The 21,036-nt window shown below is 45.1% G+C and overlaps 1 protein-coding gene across 2 annotated transcripts in view; it reads right to left on the reverse strand.

The window, feature by feature from the left end:
* Rai14 (retinoic acid induced 14) overlaps positions 1–21,036 on the reverse strand; it is a 138,007-nt gene that overhangs the window by 50,853 nt on the left and 66,118 nt on the right. For both annotated transcript variants that reach the window (XM_048429517.3, XM_048429507.3), the window contains exon 3: positions 3,205–3,335. In XM_048429517.3, coding sequence (XP_048285474.3) covers positions 3,205–3,335 — 131 coding nt within the window. The remainder of the gene's footprint in view (positions 1–3,204; positions 3,336–21,036) is intronic.

Here is a 21,036-nt window from a genome sequence, read left to right on the forward strand (position 1 = left end):
TGTTCTGTCAGCCCTACAGAATGTAACTGGACACAGAACTTGGGCAGATCGTGGACAGTTTTACTTAGGAGAAGGTAGAGACATACAGGAAAGGGGGTACATAAGGAGAGCAGGTTTACATGGGGGCATAGCTGAGAGATGGCATTGAATCACCAAGTCCAAACTTGGCCCTCACAGGCAAATTCCCTTCCCTAAAAAGTTCTCGAGAAAGGGATCCTGCAGCCCAATTTTTCATGGACCTGTGTACAAGGAAAGGCAGGAAAAGGCAGGAAATGAGACCGAGCATGGCCAGAGATATAACTTTCAAGTTCAATATGGCCTTATCCTTTAGTGGGAAAAGCGAAGCACCCCATACATGCCACCAAATAATCACCAATCATTTCTAGAGACGTTCCACTGGGCTGATGGAACCAAGAGCAGCAGTGAAGGGGACAAGACCAGCCGTGGTCTGTCTTAGGACACTGTGGCTCGTGAGTTTACCCAACCAAATGTACCCAGAAAGAATAGAGAGAACTAATTTTTCCAGGAGTATGCAGATCACAGGGAACCTCGGCACAGAGGCATCAACAACTATGGGTGAGAAGCCCAAAGCAATGGAGGGATGCCACGTTGGACTCCTTTCATAGCAGAAAGGTCACGTTTACATTGTTATGACTTGATAAAGGGGTAAGGAAGATGGTCTCTGGTATCTCAGCCCCACCTCAGTATGACTATTCAACCACTGGGTTAGACTAGAAATATAAAGCCACGTAAGATTCAACACCATGGTTGCCTATGAAACTTGAATTCACACAGTTACTGATTAATCATTTCAGTCCTTAAGTAAGTATCCCAGGCAGGAAAATGAAGCGTTAACAGATTATGATTTCTGGAAAATCCCGCACTGGAAAAGAGGTCAATTAATTTTTCTAACTTTTAAAATAAGGGTTGTTCAGGAAAAAGAAAAAAGAGATGTTTTACTGGAGCAATATAGGGAGAGCCGTGGTGCAGAGGCCTCACTTGTATCATCTGTAAGACGGAGGCGGGGATCTCTGTGCGGCTTCTGTGTACAGTAATGCCATTGTAAGAGAACAGAGTGAACACGGGCCACACCAAAACATGGATGGCCCCTGAGCACACACTAAGTGAAGAAGCTAGAGGAAGAGGCCACACACATGCTCCATTGACATGGGATATTCAGAAGAGGCGAATGCACAGAGACTGTAAGCTCATTAACGACTAGTGGGTGAAGACAGCGAGAGGTTGTGGGTGACTGCCTAGTGGGCCCAGAGATTTCTGACGGATGACGAATCGCACTGTGAAAAGGGCCCGAGGAACCACACTGTAGATTTTAAAATCATGAAAACGCCTAGTTTTATGTGATGTGCTTTTTAACCACAATAGAGAAGGGAGACTAGAGTATGGCCATCTTCGCCATCTAGTTTATACATAATAAAAAGGAAATAAGGGACGAATTACATACACTCTTTATGCCTGTGTCTAAGTTGTTACTCTAAATTTTCTGTCATCTTTTTAGTGAGTATTACCTCGGTCAAAAGTGTCATAAGCCCTTGTCTTGCCTTCCCCAGGGATAACAATAAAAGGCTGTCTTATGCAGACACCTGAACACAAGGAATAACTGCCAGGAGGCTGTGGCAGGCTAGTACAAAAGGCACTGTCTGTCACCAGAAACCTCAGCACAAAAGCACAGACTCGCCCCCCCCCCCCCCCCCCCGGGCTTCCCAAGGTGCCATGACTCAGACCACCCTTTTAAAGTACCTTAGGCAATTCCAGGGTAGACGCTCCCTGGACTAAGAATCACAGGTCTGGAGTGAAGAAGAAAAGACGTTTCTCGAGTATCTCCTGCTAGTGAGAATTGTGTTCTCTGTGTACACACAGTAACCACAACCCTGGGCCATCCACACTCTCATGGACCTTTATTAACTAACTGTGCACACATCATGGTCCCTAGGGAGAGACTCCACCTCTGAGGAATAGGAGAGCAAGGACAAATACCCCATTTGCTCTACCTAAACACAAAGGAAAATGGACATTTTATGTGAAGAGCCAGGCTAGGAGTACTCGGGGCTCTGTGAGTCATATGGTCTCTGCTATAATTATGCAGCTCTGCCTTTGTAGCTCAGGGGCAGCAATGGACCAGGACTTAATGAACAGCAGACAGAAAGCCATGTCTGCCAACTCTGCTATAAGCTTAACACTTCTAGACATCCTCAGACAAGCACCCCAGTCACTAACCGGAGAAACCTGCCAACAACAACCCCACACCTACAGTTTTTCCTTTCCCATGTTGCTGGGATCTCCGGTGACCGAAGCAATTGGCACGCAAGGCGGTGTCTCGCAGCTGCTTCTGAGGACACCAAAGTAAGGCTTGGCTAGACATGATGGCACACACCTTTAATCCTAGCACTTGGGAGACGGTGGCAGTCATGTACTTGTGAGTTCAAGGGCAACCTGGTCAACATAGTGAGTTCCAGAATATCTAGGGATACAGTCTCAATATGAACAAAAAGAGTGAGGCTCAAGGATTGGGAGGTCATGCATATAACGCCACATGACCCTGTGTGGTCTGAAAGTCACTGTTTTCAATACCACTACCAAAGTAAAGGTGGCTCTAAGCTCCACCTCCCCCTAAACAAAGTTTTAATTATGGCAAGCAGGAATCTGATGCATACCAACAGAAAGCAAAATCTTACTAGAATGTTCATGCAGACACTAGCTATGCTAAAGAGTAACTTAGCAAATCACAAGGTAAGCTCTGAAAGCTGTGTTGTTTCCCATCCAGGGGAGAACTGATTTCCCATCTACCACGGGCTCGCAATCCTGGCACTGTTAGTTCTTTGGTGCAATCGTTGGATGGTTGTCTCCAGGAACAAACACCACTGCTAGGGAAAGTCCAATGTATAATTTGGACTTGGATAGAAAAGAAAACAAATCCATAAATGTTTTAGAATAGGGTTAGGAAGGGGTCAGCAGTAAGTTTTCCAAGTCCCCCAAAACATTGATCAAACTCCCCTTGGATATGCTAGGGATTCTGGAGCCCTTGTTGAAAACCCTAAATGAGCCAATGTTTAGGGGCTTCTTTGTTTGTTTCTTACAGTGTTGGAGACGGAGCCCTGGGCTTTGGACACGCTTCGCAGACACTCTACCACTGAAAGGCTCCCCAACTCGTAACACACGTATGTAAAAACCAGTCTTTTCTCTTACGCGGTCCTGCCCTCGGTGTCATGCTTGGTGGCACTGGTCCCCTTCTTGCCCAGCAGTGAGGCCACCTTCTCAGCATCTCCGTTCTCCACAGCCTGCAGCAGGCGGTCGTCATTCTTGTTCCACTCGTTGGTCTGGGGAGCAAAAGGTTGAGGAAGAGGGGTGAGTGACTTCAGCCACATCGCTGTCAAACCAAGCCCTCCTCCCAACCAGCAGCTCCACAAACGCCTTCAGCTTCACCGTGGGAACACCCCCAGAAGGGTGGTTTCTCCAAAGAAAGCACCAACAGCTTAATGAACTACCAGGCCTCGGCAAACTCTGAGGTACGGTCACTCCCTTCAGCTACTCTTCAGAAGGTGAAGTGGTGTGGACAATGGGCCAGTTTACTCATTAGCCAACTGCTAGCTAACCTTGACAGCTGGGGCTGAGAATGCAGGCCTTTGACCTAGTGCCCAGTTCACCCGAGAGCACTGCGCTACCAAAGCAAACCAGCAAGCAGGTCAAGTTTACCAAGGCTTTAATCACAAGCTATTCCTTCTGGCCTGTTTACCAGGCCTCGATTCTCTGAGCTGTCTGATTAAGTAGCTGTGCAGACTGCCAACTCAATGAAAGAGCAGAAGTTGTCTCTGCCCAAGTTATAACACACGTGAAACAGCCAGTATGACCGAGGGGCTGAATTCTTAAATCTCTGAGAAACTGCCAGTGAATACCATATGAAATAGCACAGCAAAGTCTGTCTGGGCCACCGTCCTCCACATTCCTACTCCGATGGTATACTCAAAAAAGTAGGCATTACCTTGACGACAAACCAAACATTCCATTGAAGGGAAGACAGAAGTGCATGGCCAGGGCCCCCGCTCTTATTACCCGTCTAAGAGGTGTAACAGATTGCAGGTGATGTCCCCCAGAGTGTGCTTTAGAAACAAACAAAGAAACAAAATAAAGCCTTGCTGAAGTGTATTAGGGCCAATGATCTCTGGCTACACTTCCCCGAAAGGGAATAGATTGGTCCCCTGTAAAATCCTTCCCTCATGTGCACTGACTAAATTAAAACTGGACCGGGCCTATCAGAAGAACGTGAAATCTTAGCGGATGACACGGAAAGCGTTTAAGCTAGGCAAGGCCACACGAGAGGCTCTTCTGCCTGCTGCCACTACGGCACTCCATTCTTCAGCGAAAAATCCCATGATGAGGGGTCCCTAAATGAGTTCCAGGTGGATCTCTGGAGAGGCCGCGGCAAGGAAGGGCTCCCTCCTATGCAGCCTGGAGGGCAACAGCACTCGCCTGAGGTCTGAACCGACTCTGAATCAGGCTGCAGGACCTGAGCCTCTCTAGGCAGATGAAGCCGAGAGAAGCTGGCGTCTCCTGTGTGGATGCTCAGTAACTGGCATCGCCATTCAGTCTGTAAGTGCTGCTCCGTGTCTCATGATGGGCAGGGGAACAAGAATAGGTGCTCATACACAGCAGGGACCTTCAGAGTGTGAATGGAGGAAGACTTCAGAGCAAACTGAGAAAGGCAGAGGTGGAAAGGTGACACCTACTTGCTTCTAAACTTTATCTTCCTCAGACACCTCTCCACACACTGGCACCTGATATATTATCTCCTGCGTCTGGCACAACATGGGGGCATGATCGAGAAGCATTCTGATGCCACCTCTCTTAGGAATCTTGAAGTAAATTCCTCTTCTCCACCCTTGTCCCTGTTTCCCCTACCCCCTTGCCAAGAGGCACAACATTGAAATCAAGCACCAGAAGAAACCTTAAAAGTTATCTCGGTCAATCTACAATCAAAAGACGGGATCAGCCGGATAAAAAGACGAAATGGGATGGGCTCTCCTGACAACTGAAGGTCATTTGCACTCTGGAACCAAGAAAGGTTTCCAGAGACCACCATGCATGGAGAATGTCTCCTCCTTGACTCTTCTGTGAAAATCCTCTCCTCTGACAAGCCTTAAGATAGGTCCCACACTGGTCACTTAATTTTAAGAGTTTTCGGCCCAGTTTTGGGTTAAGCTAACATTTTAAAAGCAAAACAAAAACGATACCACCAGGTGCGCAGGTTTAATAAGACCGAACGCCTTATGAAACATCTGGCTTGCATAAGCACGTGCCCACCGGGCAGTGAGAGCAAGTACTTTTTATTAGAGAACCATAATAAAACAATGGAAGCCACGGCTTAAAACACCCTACCATCCACCACCTACACAAAGGACGACTTCTAAAGCTGGCCAGGCCCTGGAGGAGCCCAGGGCCTTCCTGGTGACCTCTCTCTGCTACTCTGTCTGCTGCGTCCTCAGGGGCCACCCACTCTGCTCCACTGAAGCCTACTGTCTAGACGAGATGAAATATGGCATCCTGGCTTTTGCTCGAGGGTTCTGGTTTGTTCGTTTTAGCCCAAACCTCAGTTCCCTGAAGGCAGTGAACTGCAGCTTTTCTTCCTTACAACCCCCGTGCCTGGAGAATGCGCAGTATGTGCTCCCTCTTGACTAATCTAAATCTCTCTTGACTTAGCAAATATTTGCACTGTCATAATAAAATTCATTCTCTTTTAAACAATTAAATCATGTTTCAGTCTTTTAAAAATACATTTACAGGCTAAATGAATCCAACTTCCTTAGCTCTTCCACACAAAAAAGCCAGTTTTCCACAATTCTTAAGCATGGATACTTTCCGCAAATTTCTTCTTGACTAAGATGCCAAACCTCATAAATTCAACCGGGTGAGCCTGTCATTCCCTCACAAGAACCACCCAGATGGCGGGTGAGTGTGCAGACTCTCGGTCTCATTCTAAAGATCTGACCCAGTGGTTTGAGATGATTCCCAGGAGTCTCTTAGGTCCAGGAACTATTCTCACTGATCCCATTCAGGGACATTCAGAATCTCTGCCAAGGCTGGCTAGGGAATTTATGTAAACCAATTCTGTCCTCCACAAGGCCTTAATAAGAATAGGATGGGAAAAAGAGAAAGAAATCCTCTGTTCCAATACAACTCAGCGAACATTAGGCCTTCATTCAGGGGTGCATGTTCAATGTGTCCGTAAGATCTGTGCAGGGTTAACAGCCCCCCTCAGAAGAGACCAAATTCACAAATGACATAAGTAGATGACAGTACAGTCAAAGATGGGGAGTCTGCAAGGCAATCAAATGAACACAACAAGAGCACAGACGATTACTAGAAATAAATGATCAGAGAACAAGACCGACCTACAAAGCCCCACTAGGTATGGCTGTACGCATATAAAGAAAAATCCAGAAAAAACAGAACCACACCGTGTAGAAGTGGATACAATAAAACCAAGGACAAGGCTGTAGTAAAAGCCAGGATGTAAGTTAGGAGTTGGGGGGCTGTGGCTGGTGAGAAAGGGACACATGGGCCTATATAGCGGTCCTGGTCTGCTTTGTAATCTGGCTAGTGGTGCCATAAACACTCACTTGGTTAAGTATCCGCTAAGCCATATATTCGTGTATGTTTTCTCTAGGTAATTAATAAATCATATTTCTCCCCTCCCTTCCCTCCCCCATATATAGAACGAAAACATCGTGAGGGTCTGCTTCTGGCCAAGCTGACATTGGGTCAAGGGTGAACGGATGGACACACTCCCACCTGTTCACCATACCATTTATTGAAGACAAGTCTGTTCCTAAAACCTGGTTCTTAATCATCTGGAAAATCCATAAACCCACTCGGTGATGAAGCTGCTGTTAGATTCATGTACATATACACAAAACATGCATGTAGTTTCAAAGGGTCTCACTGAGTTGCCCTGGCTGGCCTTGAACTTGATCTGTAGCCAAGGGCAGCCTTAACCTTGGGTTGGCTCCTCCCCCAGTCTATGGACTGGCTGGGATGCAGGGTCTATACCATCAAACTGAGCTTATTATTCTTGAACTAGACAATATGTCCCATTCCCGTCTAACTAACACTCCACCAGTCTTTTAACATCCACAATAAACGACTTCTACAGCTACATCCTGACAGTGCATTACGGATATAGAGGCAGGTAACACTTTAATGCAAAATTTCTACTACATTCCTTAGAAATCACATTTTAAAGGACCCTAGAGAAAACTTCCCGGGCAGGAAATTATTTTATTGAATGCAGCTTCACTATTCCAGGAGACTGTTCAAACAGACATTATTTCAACAGAGCAGGAGGCCACATTTGCAAGTTCAGGAAGGCATATGTTACACTCCAGAGACATGTGTAATGTGTCAGCTATGAAGGGCTGCCTGTGGGAAAGGCAGACCTCACCCTCAATGCGGGCTCCCGACATTCCTGCTAATATATCACAAGTGAAATTTTCAGTGGCTAGCCGGTACATCTCCCAGCTATCAAATCACTTCCAAATGACACCTACTTGCTCACTACTCTTCCCTTGAAGCTTGGCCCCTGAAATCCCTGACCGTTTCCATCCAGGGGAGCAAACGGCATGTCATGGTGATGGATGCTGGGGCTTTGGCAACTCGCAACATCTGCCCTTGGTCAGACATGGCATCATCTTCTTGTATTTTGGTTTAATCGTGGAGAACTAAAAAAAACAGTGGAAATTCAGTGGTCACAGACATCTGGCCAATGGGCAGACTTGAGTTTTGAAACAGATCAGTTCAATCCAAGCAAAGTAGTCCAGTGGCATAGAAGAAAGTTGGGAAGAAAAAAGCTTCTTGGAGTCATTAAGAAAGATCCTAAAGCCCAAACCACTGCAAACTGAAATCGCACTTGTTGTATGGGGTTTCCTGGAACAGCCATCAGGGAGAATCTATTTGAGAGATTATGTTTAGCAATGTTTTATTTTTTCCTCTAGTTTATGTAGAAGAATGGACTGTTTTGCCAATACAATCAGCAAGGCAAAGGTAGAAGGCAAACTGTATTTGTACTAAGCATGTTTCAGATGCATGCTACACAGACATAAAAAAAAAAGCCTGTACTTCAAAACTTTAAAGGGGGACAATAAACAGGCAAGCGTCATGGCCCTAACTAGCTTTCTCTGTCATTGTACCAGCCAGTACTTAGTAATGTCTACCTACTAGATGTAAAGTAATGAAGAGGCTACAGATGCTTGTTACACAGAAAAGAGACAAGCCCTATTTATTCACTCATTCAACAAGTATTTGTTTAGCTCCTTTAACATGAGCACCATACCATTTACTCACTGTCTATAAAACTGCACAGATAAATTATAACATTTCCAGGAGTATGCCAACAACAAGAGCTAGCGTCACCTGAAGTGAGTGAAACAGAGAGCCAACCCCATTGAAAGGAGGGAGAACTCTTAGCTGGGAAAATACATTTTTGTACCAGATCATGAACCAAACTGTGCAGGGAGTGATACTCAGGTCAATGGAGAGGAGTCACAGGTGAAGGATGCAGATGCATTCGGTAGATGGTGTAGACAGGAGTTGATTCAAGGAAAGCCTTACAAGATTGCTCTCTTTAGCATCCATAGAAAGGCTAGATTACTAGCGCCTCCTGACATGAACATCTGACTGTTCTCCTACTGCAGGAAGCCCAGCAGTTCCACAAAGACTTTCTTTGCACACGTGTTCAGCGACTCTGGAGCAGCAGCTGACGCCCGTTTAAAGATGAGTTTTGCCCTCACTCCATTTCATCTTAGATTACACACATCTGGGGTCAGACTTTGGCTGCTGCTCACCCCCAAACCGTCACCCGCCATTTACTGGGCCATGTTGTGATCCCTGAGGCCCTTCTATATTAATGTTGTAACTACGTTATGGACATAGGATAATTATAAACACATCTTTCCAAGATCAGGCAGGCCATTCTGCCAACAGACTGCAACATACCACTCTTACTGCTGCACAGGGAGGCACCACTTCCTGGGTGTGGGTCCTGGACTGTGTAAAAGTCGAGAAAAGGAGCCAAGAGTGCAAATATGCATGGATTCCCTCTCCACTCTTGACTGTGGATATGACTGCCTCGAGTTCCCAACTCCGCCAATACCTGGAAATGGTATACCGTATGCCTGAACTAGGGAAAACCCTCTCTCCTAAGTTATTTTGTCACTGTAGCTCATCATAGAAACAGATGTTACTGAGTAGCTTTTTTTCTTTCTTCTGCATCACAAGCCACTGAGGATGAACCCCTTCTCTCTCTGCTCCTCTGTCTTAGGCAGCAGTTACAGTCACATTATCTATTATCTACCATAACCCATCCTCCGACTACGCTGACCAATGTTAAAACACAACATTTAAATATATTAGGGACGGTAGCACAGTGCAAAAGTGCTTGCCTGGAACTCGGTTTTGATAACAATAAAAACAAATAAATAAATAGATAGATAGATAGAGAGATAGACAGATAGACAGATAAAACCATGCAGTGTGTGATGGAAGACTCGTTGGGACTGAAATAAGCCTAGAAACAGGAAAGCCAATTTTACCCTCCATAGAGAAAATTTATTAACCGTGGTCATATTGTGATGGAGTGATGAAGCTAAGGTACTAAAACTATGTTTCAGCCTGGGAATAAAAGGATGGGAACAAACAATCTTGTCCCTAAGGAGCCTCCAGGCTTTGAGGGCAGAACCACACCTAATGGCTGTCACGTTTCTAGAGAGTGGCTATGAAAGAAATTCTATGAACACCCAGAGAAGATACTATTACCACCTTTAAAAAATTAAGTATGTTCCACTAGGAACTTCACTACATTAGGATTTAATATCAACAATAATTCTATGAGGTCAGAAATATTTGCAGCCCATTGTACACACGAGGAGACGAGAGCACAGAAAGATTGAGGGACTCATATACAGTCAACCCATTTACAGTTCCGCTGACTTCTCAAGAGAAAGCAATAGCTCGGTGGAAGGGGAAAGGAAGGAAGAAAGGAACTTTTACAATAAAAAAAGACTGAAGCAAATGTAGATACTGAGGCAAGCAAAGGAAAAAGTGGGGAGAGGATGAAAAGGAAAGGGGAGCATGCAGGGGTATCTGACAAGAGGGCCTGGGAAGAAGTGGACTCGGGCAAGCGGTTCATCTCTGAGACAGTTGTGTTCTACCTCTGAGATGGAGGCAGAAGAGAAGGAGCAGAGAGGCAGAGGTGCAGGGGTGGGGTGTCACGGTGTGTGTTTCAGAGGTGCAGGGGTGGGGTGTCACGGTGTGTGTTTTAGAGGTGCAGGGGTGGGGTGTCACGGTGTGTGTTTTAGAGGTGCAGGGGTGGGGTGTCACGGTGTGTGTTTTATGGCTTCTATAGGTTCTTGGGGAAGAAGACATGAAAGCAAGCAGAGTCACTGGTGAGTAAAAAAGCAAAACAAAATAAAAATCCATAAACAAACAACAACAACAACAAAAAACCAGCGACGCCTCCAACAGCTCCCAGGAAAATAAGAAGGGAAGACCGTGTGAAACAAGGAAGGAGGTTTTCAAGTAAAACCTGAAAGTTTTCATGAAAGTCTGACTGGGAGCAGAAATTATAACTTCATGAAAGAACTATTTGGTAATGCCAGGTGATGATTTCTTAGAAGATCGAACAGGACAGAAGCAATGGGTCATTAATCTTGAGCAGAGGCTGAAGGAATGGGTTCAAGCACCGATTCTGGGGTCAAGGCGATGAGATGGGAATGAGAGACAACCTGAGGTGACTGTGGTGTGACGATGGTGTGCAGGCACGTCCAGGAGTTAGCTCTACAGACGAAGGGCAGGTGTGAGGCAGGTTAATTACAAAAATATGAAAGTCCGGAAAGGAAATGAGAATCCTGAGTAACATTGGGGCATAACTCAGATGTTAGGCTACCCATTCCCAATCTGAGAAGGTGACGTGAGAGTTGACCCACCACAGCCGGTTGAGTGACTGTCAATGGAGGAGAAGGGGTTGATGGTGAGGTAGGGCAACTGAATGGCTTCTTTGCATTTTGTTAATTTCCTACATCTGTAGTTCCTTCCAGCTTATTCATCTACAGCTCTATAGCCTCCTAGAGTGGATTGAACAGCATCCCTAGAAAACTAACATCTTCCTAGAACAGTGGTTCTCAACCTTCCTAATGCGGTGCAGCCCATTAATACAGTTCCTCATGCTGTGGTGACCCCCAAACACAAAATTATTTTAGCTGCTACTTCCTAATTGTAATTTTGCTAATGTTATGAATCATAATGTAAATATCTGTGTTTCCCAATGGTCTTGGCCACCCCCCACGAAAGGGTCACCTGAAGCCCGAAGGGGTCACAACCCACAGGTTGAGAGCCACTATTCTCCAACCTCAGAATATAATCTTATTTGGAAACCGTCTTTGCAGATGTCTTTACGATGAGGCCTTCCGGGTATCTGGTGAGTTCTATGTCCAGTGAATGGTGTCCTTATAAGAAAAGAGACTGTAGGCCCGGGAAAGGTGTCTGGGCATTGATGGCAGCAGAGGCTGGAGTTGTGTTGCCAGGTGAGGCACACCAAGCCTGACGGAGGCACCGGGGATTAGATGAGGCAGAGAGGCGTCTTCCCTTGAGCCTCTGCAGGAAGCATGTCTCTGGCAGCACTGTGGTTTGGGACATCTGAGTTTCAGAGTATGGCAGGATGCATTTCTGTGGTCTTAAGCCCACCCAGCTGTGGCAATCTGTCACCGCAGCCTCAGAAAGCAACCGAAGAGTCAGGCGAGTTCTGTGTTCCTCAGAATACAGATCGCGCGCTAAGTTCCAGTGTCAGAATGTGGAGACCTGGAAAGCCAAACCCGAGACTCCCAGAGCTCTTGATTCCGAGGGACACTCCAGGGACAGGAGGTGATGTCTTAGGGTTACTATGGCTGTGAAGAGACACCCTGACCACGGCAACTCATACAAAGGAAAGCATTTAATAGGTTCAGAGGTTCAGTCCACTGTTGTCATGGTGGTAAGCATGACCACACACAGGCAGACATGGTGCTGGAGAAGGAGCTGAGAGTTACACCGACAGCAGGAGGAGAGACAGCAAGCCACTGGGTCTGAAAGCCCAAAGCTTACTCCAGGTGTTACTCTTCTTCCAGTAAGGCCACACCCTACTCCAACAAGGCCACATTCTCTAGTCCCTGCCAAGTGTTGCCACTTTCAAGTGACCAAGCATCCAAATATATGAGCCTATAGGGACCATTTCTATTCAAACCAGAACAGGTGGTGAACAAGTTGACTGAGCCAGGAGGCAGCTACGGAGGGCAGAGGAAGAGACCTAGGTTTGGTTGGCAATAAGGCTGGAAAGAGAACTCTTAACATTCTCTCTTTTCTCCCTTTCTCCCTTTCCACCTTTCCAGCAGAGACCAGAGCCTTTCATACTGAGTTATACCCCTGAATATCCCTCTAGCTCCCTTTTAAATACAGGAACCATAATTAAAGGAAACTCAACATTACCCATGAAGTTGGTAGCTACACAAAAGCAATTAAAGTATGATTATTTACTTTGCAAACATGTTCACAGGAAGACCTCTGAGAGTAGCAGCACACTCTTAAAAGTTTTATGAACGTACATATAAGATATGATTTATTTTTAAAACTCTTTGTTTAACAGAATAGCCTACGGTCTGAGAAGTTTTTTAAACATGCATTTAAACAGCTATAGGCTTCTAAGTTGTGCTCTCTGTGTAAGTGGCATTGCACAGACTTCCCAGGAAGCAGCGCCACAATGGGCTTACCCACAAACCCTGCCGACATGTGTTTTAGGGTCTACACCGTCAAAGTCAGGGGTGAGGGTGGTTTCCAGCCTGATTATATGTAGCACCATTCCCACCATAGAAGCTAAAAATAGAACAAGAGATAAAATAGTGGCAGAAGAAACGCACTAGCCATGAAAGCGGCTCTTCAAGAAACACGTTCAATGTGAACTCCTTTGCAAGACTGGGTTTCTCTGTAGCTTTGAAGCCTGCCCTGGAACTCACTCTGTGGACCAGGTTGGCCCCAAACTCAGAGAGATCCCTCTGTCTCTGCCTCCCGAGTGCTGGGATTAAAGGCATGAGATACCTCCACCCAAATGTGAACTCTTAACTTTCCGTTTGCTGCTATGCCAAGCCCAGGCTTTCCCAGAATCATTTCAAGATTGAAAACAGAGCTATTCAATGGATTTTGAGTCTGCCACAATTGCCCATTATTCATTTAAGGACTTATTTGTGGACTGAAGACAAAAAAAGAAGTGAAGAGAAAGTCTCACTCGAGGTGTCTTTACCCTAGGGTATACGTTAAGTCAGAAATAACACAGAGTTGAGTAGTGTCTCACAAACATCTCTACCTCAGACTGCTATCAGAATCAGAAACAGGGTCTTTGCACATCAAACCAGTTAAGGACCTACAGACAAAAGGATCCTGACTTTAGGACGGATTCTAAATCCAGCCACTACTGTCTTTATCACAGTAAGAGAAGACAACACATGGAACATGGGGAAGAAAGCAACATGAGTAATGGAAGCAGAGGTTAGACTGTGGTGACAGAAAAGCCAACAATATGGGGCGATCAGCATCCACCAGAAGCTAGGACAAGGACGGGATAGCATCTCCTTCAGGACCTTCAGAAGATGTGAGCCCAACGCCATTTTGCCTTCAGAGTTTCTGGCCTCCTGAACTGCTAAGAGGGCACACTGCTGTTCTTTAAGCCTCACAGTTTGTGGTCGGCCCTGGGATACCAACAGTGACAGACAGAGAGAAGGCTGCGCATTTCCCACCAGATGGCCCTCGATCCTCCATCATGGCTGACTGGAGGCCCACCATACCCTCTGCAGCAACCACACACTTCTCTGGTCTGTTCCGTGTTAGGTCTCAGTCCCTGGCCTAAGCACTGTACTTAGTTGGGTTCAAAGCCGGGCCCTAAAGTCATTTAACTTTGTGCATTTCAGTTTCCTAAAGTATAAAACACAGTTACTAATAGCACACTTTCCATAGTGATGGATGACTCCTCAGTGCCACTCAGTAGACCTATTTGGACACTTTGCAATGAACCACTCTGTTAAAACAGAACTAACTATATGTGGATTCTGGACAACATTCCAAAGCTTTAGGTCACCATTCCAATTTTTTATACATTTTGCAACAGAGGCTAGAAGTCTTATTTCACTAAGAGATTTAAGTAGTCAAAATACTATACATATAAGCCCCGTGGTTTGAGTTCTCAGATGTTATTTGCTTATTATTTCTGTAGTGTTGGGGACTGAACATAGGATTTTTACACGCTAGGCAAGCACTCCCCGGGTCAGTTGTATCCCCAGTGCCCGAGGTTAATTTTAAGAAGTCTGGATATTTTAATGGATTTAAGGCAAAAGACACCATTGATTTATTTATAACAGAACACTTACAGTGCTCGAGAAAGGGCATATTTGTTGTAGCCTTTCTATACTCCAATAATAGCAAACTCAGAATAAACTCCAATATCCACCCACAAGGGGAAAAATCTACTTCCAAGAAATTACTTCTGCCTGATGTTAAAGGCAGAGGTCAGTGCTTTTCAAGAGCACAGAAAACGGCTAAGAGTTCACTCTCAGTCTGAAGTGTCCCAGGCTTCAGAAAAGCCTCTGTACAGGTGACCCTCCGACACCCTCACCACCCCACGCCCCAGGGGACACCAGGCCTCCCAGGCAGGCAGGCCCAGGAAGGCCCAACTCCTCCATGGAACAGTTCTGAGAGCAGCAGAGAAGCCAGAGCTAAAGAAGCTGGCAGATGCGGAGAGCTCAGAAGTTCCTACATACCAAGCTTTATTTGTTACCCTTCGGAGCCCAAAGGGGAGCAGTGCCTTGGGGTTCTATGACTCAGCTAGAGTCTGAGTGATAAACGGACTTGAACAAAACTCACCGAGAGGGAGAAAAGTCTCATCATGCAATTGCAGAGCTTGGCTATATGCCTTAGGCCATGGATTTTGACCCTACTCTAATGTGAATGTCAGGTATCTGTCACGTGACCACTCCTTTAAAAACCAGTGAGTTTGCTGACCACGAAAAACAATGACATCATTTAAAATAATAATGACTTTGACATTCTGGGTCTCTATGTCCCACGGCAGGCAACGTATTATCTCTTATTATAGAGGCAACTTCTACAGAAACGTTCCCTGTGTTCAGCTGGTTGTGTCCCACCAACTGTGAGTTCAGGGACCGGCATTGCGGCTTTTTTTTTCTTATCTTGGGTACCTAGAACAAGGGTGCACAGTCAGAAACGAACAGTCTTATTCAGTAGGTGAATAAGAAAAACCTCAGCAGTCCACTGAGCTCCACACACAACGCAGGTGCTAAACACATCGAAAGAAATCCACCCTCAAGTCCGCCACAAGGCTGTCCTTCCTTTTGCCCACTCTATCTATTTGAGTGTTATTATTGAGATGTGTTCATCCTAACTGCTTCTTCATAGTAGGCAGAAACTGGCTCCCTTCTGCCAAAGCAAATTCAAACTCGGGCCCCTAGTAGGGGAAAGCCACCGAGTTCCAATAGCACTTCTAAGTTTGTATAATGCTGACGCATGGACCCGGAAGTCAGCCTCTCTGGGGTCCCAGACTGCTGGGCAAGTTACATCATCCTTCTGGGCTTCAGTCAAGGAGTAAAAGACAGTAAGAGTAATCTCTACTTGGGGGTTTGGGAGAACCAAATGGGTCTGATACTTCTAAAATAGTATCTGGCGGAGAGAAAGGCATTCAGCAAGTGCTAGCTAATTCGGTTATTACTCACAGTCCCATGGGACATCCCATTGTTATTTTAAATAATGGTCCTTTTTCTCTAGGCTTAGTGGATATTCACATTCACAACACCCGCCCACAACTAGATTCAGATCTGCTGACTGGCTCTGGCAGAGAAGAGATACTGCTGACGGCACGCACAAGTCCAGAAGCATCTGCAACTCTGCTGGGCCAGAGAAATCGCTGCCTTCTAAGCTACTGAAGCGGTATGAACTGGGCGGGGGGAACTCATTAAAAGTCTTAACAGTTTGAAATGACACATCACTTTCCCAGTGAAATGAACTGCACAGTACAAACGAAGGGACGTTTTGCATCTCCACAGAAAATAATGGAAGGACATGCCCAACCTAGAAACTGTGGGATATATCTTGCAGTTTTAGGTCAAGTGGGACAAATTTGGAAAAACCCACTAGACCATGAATGCCAGCTAATAAGTTGCATTCTCGCCTGCCAGGAAAACCCCTGGAAGAAAGCCCAACAAAAACCCACTCATGGAGCCTAAGTCCGAGGGATGAGTGGTGGCAAGCATGATTCATGCCTTCCTGATTTCTGCTTGGTCATCATGAGGAGCACTACCTGTCCTTAACAACACGACAGTAACATGGAAAGACACGTGGGGCCAGTGTATCCAGAAAACAATCACGTAGGATAGGGTCACCATTCTATGAGTTCTATCATTCGATGGCCACCACTGCCATCCAGTCGCTTTTATTGTAAGAGCCTCCTGCTGCCACTGTCTCCAAACCATTCACTCCTCAGGCACCTGGACTTCTAAAACGGCAACACAGAAAGATGGGAAGGATTTTCTTTTCTGCTTGTTTCTCCTCAGCGGGCGGAGATCTCTGAAGAGACGCTCTACGGCATCCAGCAGACCCTGCCCACTCAAGTCCACATGCACACTTCCTTTCCTATATAAAGGTGTGCCGCCAAGAAATAGCATAGTTCCTATGGAAAGTTCCAGGCCATTTAAAAAGAAGACAAGTCATCGGAATACTTGTTTTGGCTCCTACAAAATAAAACGACACTCTTCTAGAAAACCAAGTGGTGTTCAACCAGAAAAACAAACGTGTCCACGATGCCGCTCTGAGGAACCATCCATCTGGAATTCTGAGGCTAGCGTATGGAGAGGCCAAGTGGGAGACGCGCTGGCAGCAGCGAGGAGCAGACTGAGCAATGCAGAAAGTTTGCACTCAGAGGCTGAAAGGGTAAAGAAACAAAGGGAAGCAAAAGGAGGAGGAAAGATGAAAGACGCTAACAGAAGACCCAGGAAACAAATTATGAAGGAATTGAAGCAAAATTAAGAAAGAAAACATAGAAAACTACAAAGCAAATTATCGTGCGTTTTTAAAAAGGCATGTCGATAAACAGACTGGCACTCTGTGGTACCAAACTTAGTGGAATCTTATTGATTTAAAGGGCAAAGAAAAACTCGAATGCTGCCCTGGGGGAGAACAAGTTATTTGCAAAGGTTTCTCTAATTCAGACTGGCTCACATCTTCCCAGAACACTACACACTAAACAACAGAAGGCTGTTCTGAGCAGAAGTTAGAGGAACCAGGCATACCCCGCTGCCCTCTCCTTGGCAGTCCTGCAGGCATGAGGACAGCAGAGACGCCACAGACAGAACCCGCTTCTGCCAAACACATCTGTACAGATTCTTTTAAAAAATTGGGCCAGTTGATTAGGAAGCAAATCAAAATAAGGACACATGAATGTGGAAATTGATATGAATGTCAGGAAGCAAAATTAGCTACTATGGTTATAAAAAAAATCACAAAATTATAAAATAAACACGGAGCTTAAAAACAAAATGTGGTATTGATTGCCACGGGTCTACACTAAACAGACCGGGAGTTACAGGTTTACCACACCATGTTTTCTTGCAATCCACTGTTCTTGACTCAATAACATGCTGCTGACAGATGGTATCTACATGGAATGGATGATAGATATTAATTAGGAAAACCCAGGAGTCCCAATAGGATTTTTCAAAAAAGATTTTAGGTCTTAATTATTTATATATATAATGTTTGGCTATGTGCCTGTGAATGCAGGTGTCCACAGTCCTCAAAGGGGGGTGGGTCCCCTGGAGCTGGAATTGCAGGCAGTTGTAACTTGCCCTACATCGGGGCTTGGGAACCGAACTTGAGTCCTCACCAAAGCAGCAAGCCCTCTTCATCATGAACCCTGGAATTTTTAAGACTCAACTGTTCTCAAGAATTTCATACTGATTTTTGTGCTCACAATATCTTCCAGCCCGATTCCAGGGCTACCATCTTCCCCCTTCTATCCTGCAGGATACCTGTCTTTACCTTGACTAAAGGTAAAGTCACACTTCTGGGCTATTCCATCTAGCACACACTCTATCCGGATCTGGGAGTGTAGCAATTTAGACAGCCAAGGGCAGTAAACATTAAAACTATTATTCTTAGTCTTATGAAACAATAATTTCCTAACTTTTCTCACTATTATCACAATTTGTTAAAAAAAATGCATCTATGAGATTTCCATGAGAATGTTCGAATTGACCGACACTTCAGCTTGCCAAGGTATGTCTACAGCTACAGAATGTTAAACCACTGGGGGTTAAATCTATTTACATTTTGTGGTAAAACACTTGGTGATGCTCCTTGCACACATTGGGAGCTGAATAGCATTTGCTGTCATGCAGACCACTGGTATCATGGTTGCCGCAGCAGCACTGGGGCCTGGCGGCATCATAGAAATTAGATCCACAACCCGTTCTTAACTCAGGGTCAGAGGCCGATACTGGCTGAGTCTGTATAGACAAGAAAATATAGCCCTCTCATGCCAGTGTCTCTCCATATGCTCAGATTCCACCGATTTATTACACTCTAGCCCCGTAAATAAACCCTGGAGAATTACTCTCCATGAAATACTTCCTTAATAAATTACAAAATAGTTATGAGAGAAGATGGACAGCATTTGGAGGTCTCTTTTTACAAATTAAGTGGGTTCTCATTTTCTGGTCTTCAAAATCAGGCCTACAACATAATTTTAAAAGTCACTGGGAAGATTTCATTCTGCAGTAAAGGCAGTTTTCCAAATTAGCACATACATTTACAACTGCCAAACGGTATTTAGGACAGTCAGTTGTTGAAATGTAAGCCAGATTGTGGAATGAGGTAACGAAGTTATTAGGCCAACTAAGACAGAAGGAAAAAATAATTGACTAAAAGATTTCCGTGAAGAGATTTTAAAACTCAGAGATTTGGGGAAATGTCAGAAATCTTCAGAAGCTAAGCACACAGATCACCTAAAATAATAGACACCTGATCTGAGCATGTAGTTTAGGCTTTTATTACATTTAATAGTGTAGGTCCTGAGTTTGTATTGTTAGTTATGTTGTGTGTGTCCAAGCACCCGAGGGAGCCAGAGGCCCCTAACCCTTACAGCCGGAGTAACAGGCAGCTGTGAGCCGCCTGATGTGGGTGCTGGGGACTGAACTTGGGTCCTCTAGGAGCAGCAAGCACGCTTAACCACTGAGCCATTTCTCCAACCTCTAGTTACATATGGAAACTAGATTAATTGCAAAAATCATACAGAATTAAAAAAATAAAATAATAGTATCACTTTTAGTTCTGTCACTCAAGGACAAGAATTCTTTATGGTGTTCTTAATTGTATGATCCACCAGGACAAGAGAAGACTAGAAAAGACTGGTTCCATACGCTGTCTGTTTTTAGTGTTTTACACACAAGGTAGGAATACATACCCTTTCCTTTGTGCCGACAGGTTAAGTGAAGAGGCACGACGCTTATTTGCTTTTAAATATCTGTCTGTCTGTCTATCTATCTATCTATCTACCTACCTATCTCTCTACCTTTCTACCTCTCTACCTATCTATCTATCTATCTACCTATCCATCCACCCAGATAGATAGATATAGATAAGATAGACAGACAGACAGACAGACAGACAGACAGACAGACACACACACACACACACACACACACACAGTATCACTATATGACTCTGACAGATTTGGAACTCTATGCAGACCAGGCTGGACTTGACTCACAGAGTTCCATCAGTCTCTGCCTCCCAAGGGCTGGGATTACAGGTGTGTTCTACCACGTTTGGCTCTCTAAAACCTTTCACCCAATTTGTAATGCTTGCTATTCATAGAGAATAAAACTGATTTTCATACTTTAAAAAAATAAAATAAAAAAAATCTCTTTAAAGGTTTTGTATGGATCAAATGTCTCCCAGCAGTACAACTCTACAGCCGGACATTGAAGTCTACAGATAAGTGGCTGTCCTGCTTTGCATTCTGCTGCTAAGTACCATGACCAAAAGCAACTCTGGGGAGGAAGGGGCTCACATCAGCCTACAGTTTGCAGTCCATAACCAAGGGAAGCCAGGGCCGGAGCTCAAGGCAGGCACCTAGTGGCAGGAACTGAAGCAGAGAGTACGCCAGAATGCTGCTTATGCTCCATGGCCAGCTCTGTTTGCATTCATATACAACGCCGGACCACCCTGCCCAGGGCTGGCACCACCTACAGTGAGCTGGGCCATTCCACATCGATCAGCAATCAGGAAAAGACCCCCACAAACATGCCCGTAGACAATGTAAGGAAAGCAATTCCTCTATGGAGATTTCCTCCTCCCAGATACGTTTAGATTTGTGTCGAGATCTGTTGAGGCAGTGCAGTGGTGATGAGTTCCCGGGTGCTACGCTACCAGGCTTTCCTTATTGAAACAGTGCTGACATTCACACAGTTGTACATGCATGGCTGCGTCCTGCCACACTTACAGTGACTTCAGCAAAAACAAATGCTCCTGAACCGTCTTCCCAACCTGTCACTTAATACCTCAGTTTCCAAGTTTAAAGATTTATTTTTTTTAATCCCTGGGATCACTAATATCACATAACGTAAGTGCTTTCTCTTCTATTAAGATTCCCTTGGCACTTAAACGCCTGTAATAAATCTTAGTATGACTGCCCCATGATATCAGCATTAAAATACCAATGTCATTGCTGAGAACAAAACACCTTCAAAAACATCGAGGCCACTTATCTCCTCATGAGGTAACCTGAAGGGAACTGTTAGTCGGCAATCCATCAGTTGGCAAAATATCTGAAAAGGTCATCAAAGCTGGACAAATATATCTGGACTCATGGTTTCAGGCTTTGGCCCATGGTCCCCTGGCTCTGTTGTTTCCAGACAGTGGTGAGACAGAACGACATGGTAG

This window comes from Myodes glareolus, chromosome 15 (assembly GCF_982192425.1).
Source record: "Myodes glareolus chromosome 15, mMyoGla1.1, whole genome shotgun sequence".
In the NCBI taxonomy this organism is placed as follows: domain Eukaryota; kingdom Metazoa; phylum Chordata; class Mammalia; order Rodentia; family Cricetidae; genus Myodes; species Myodes glareolus.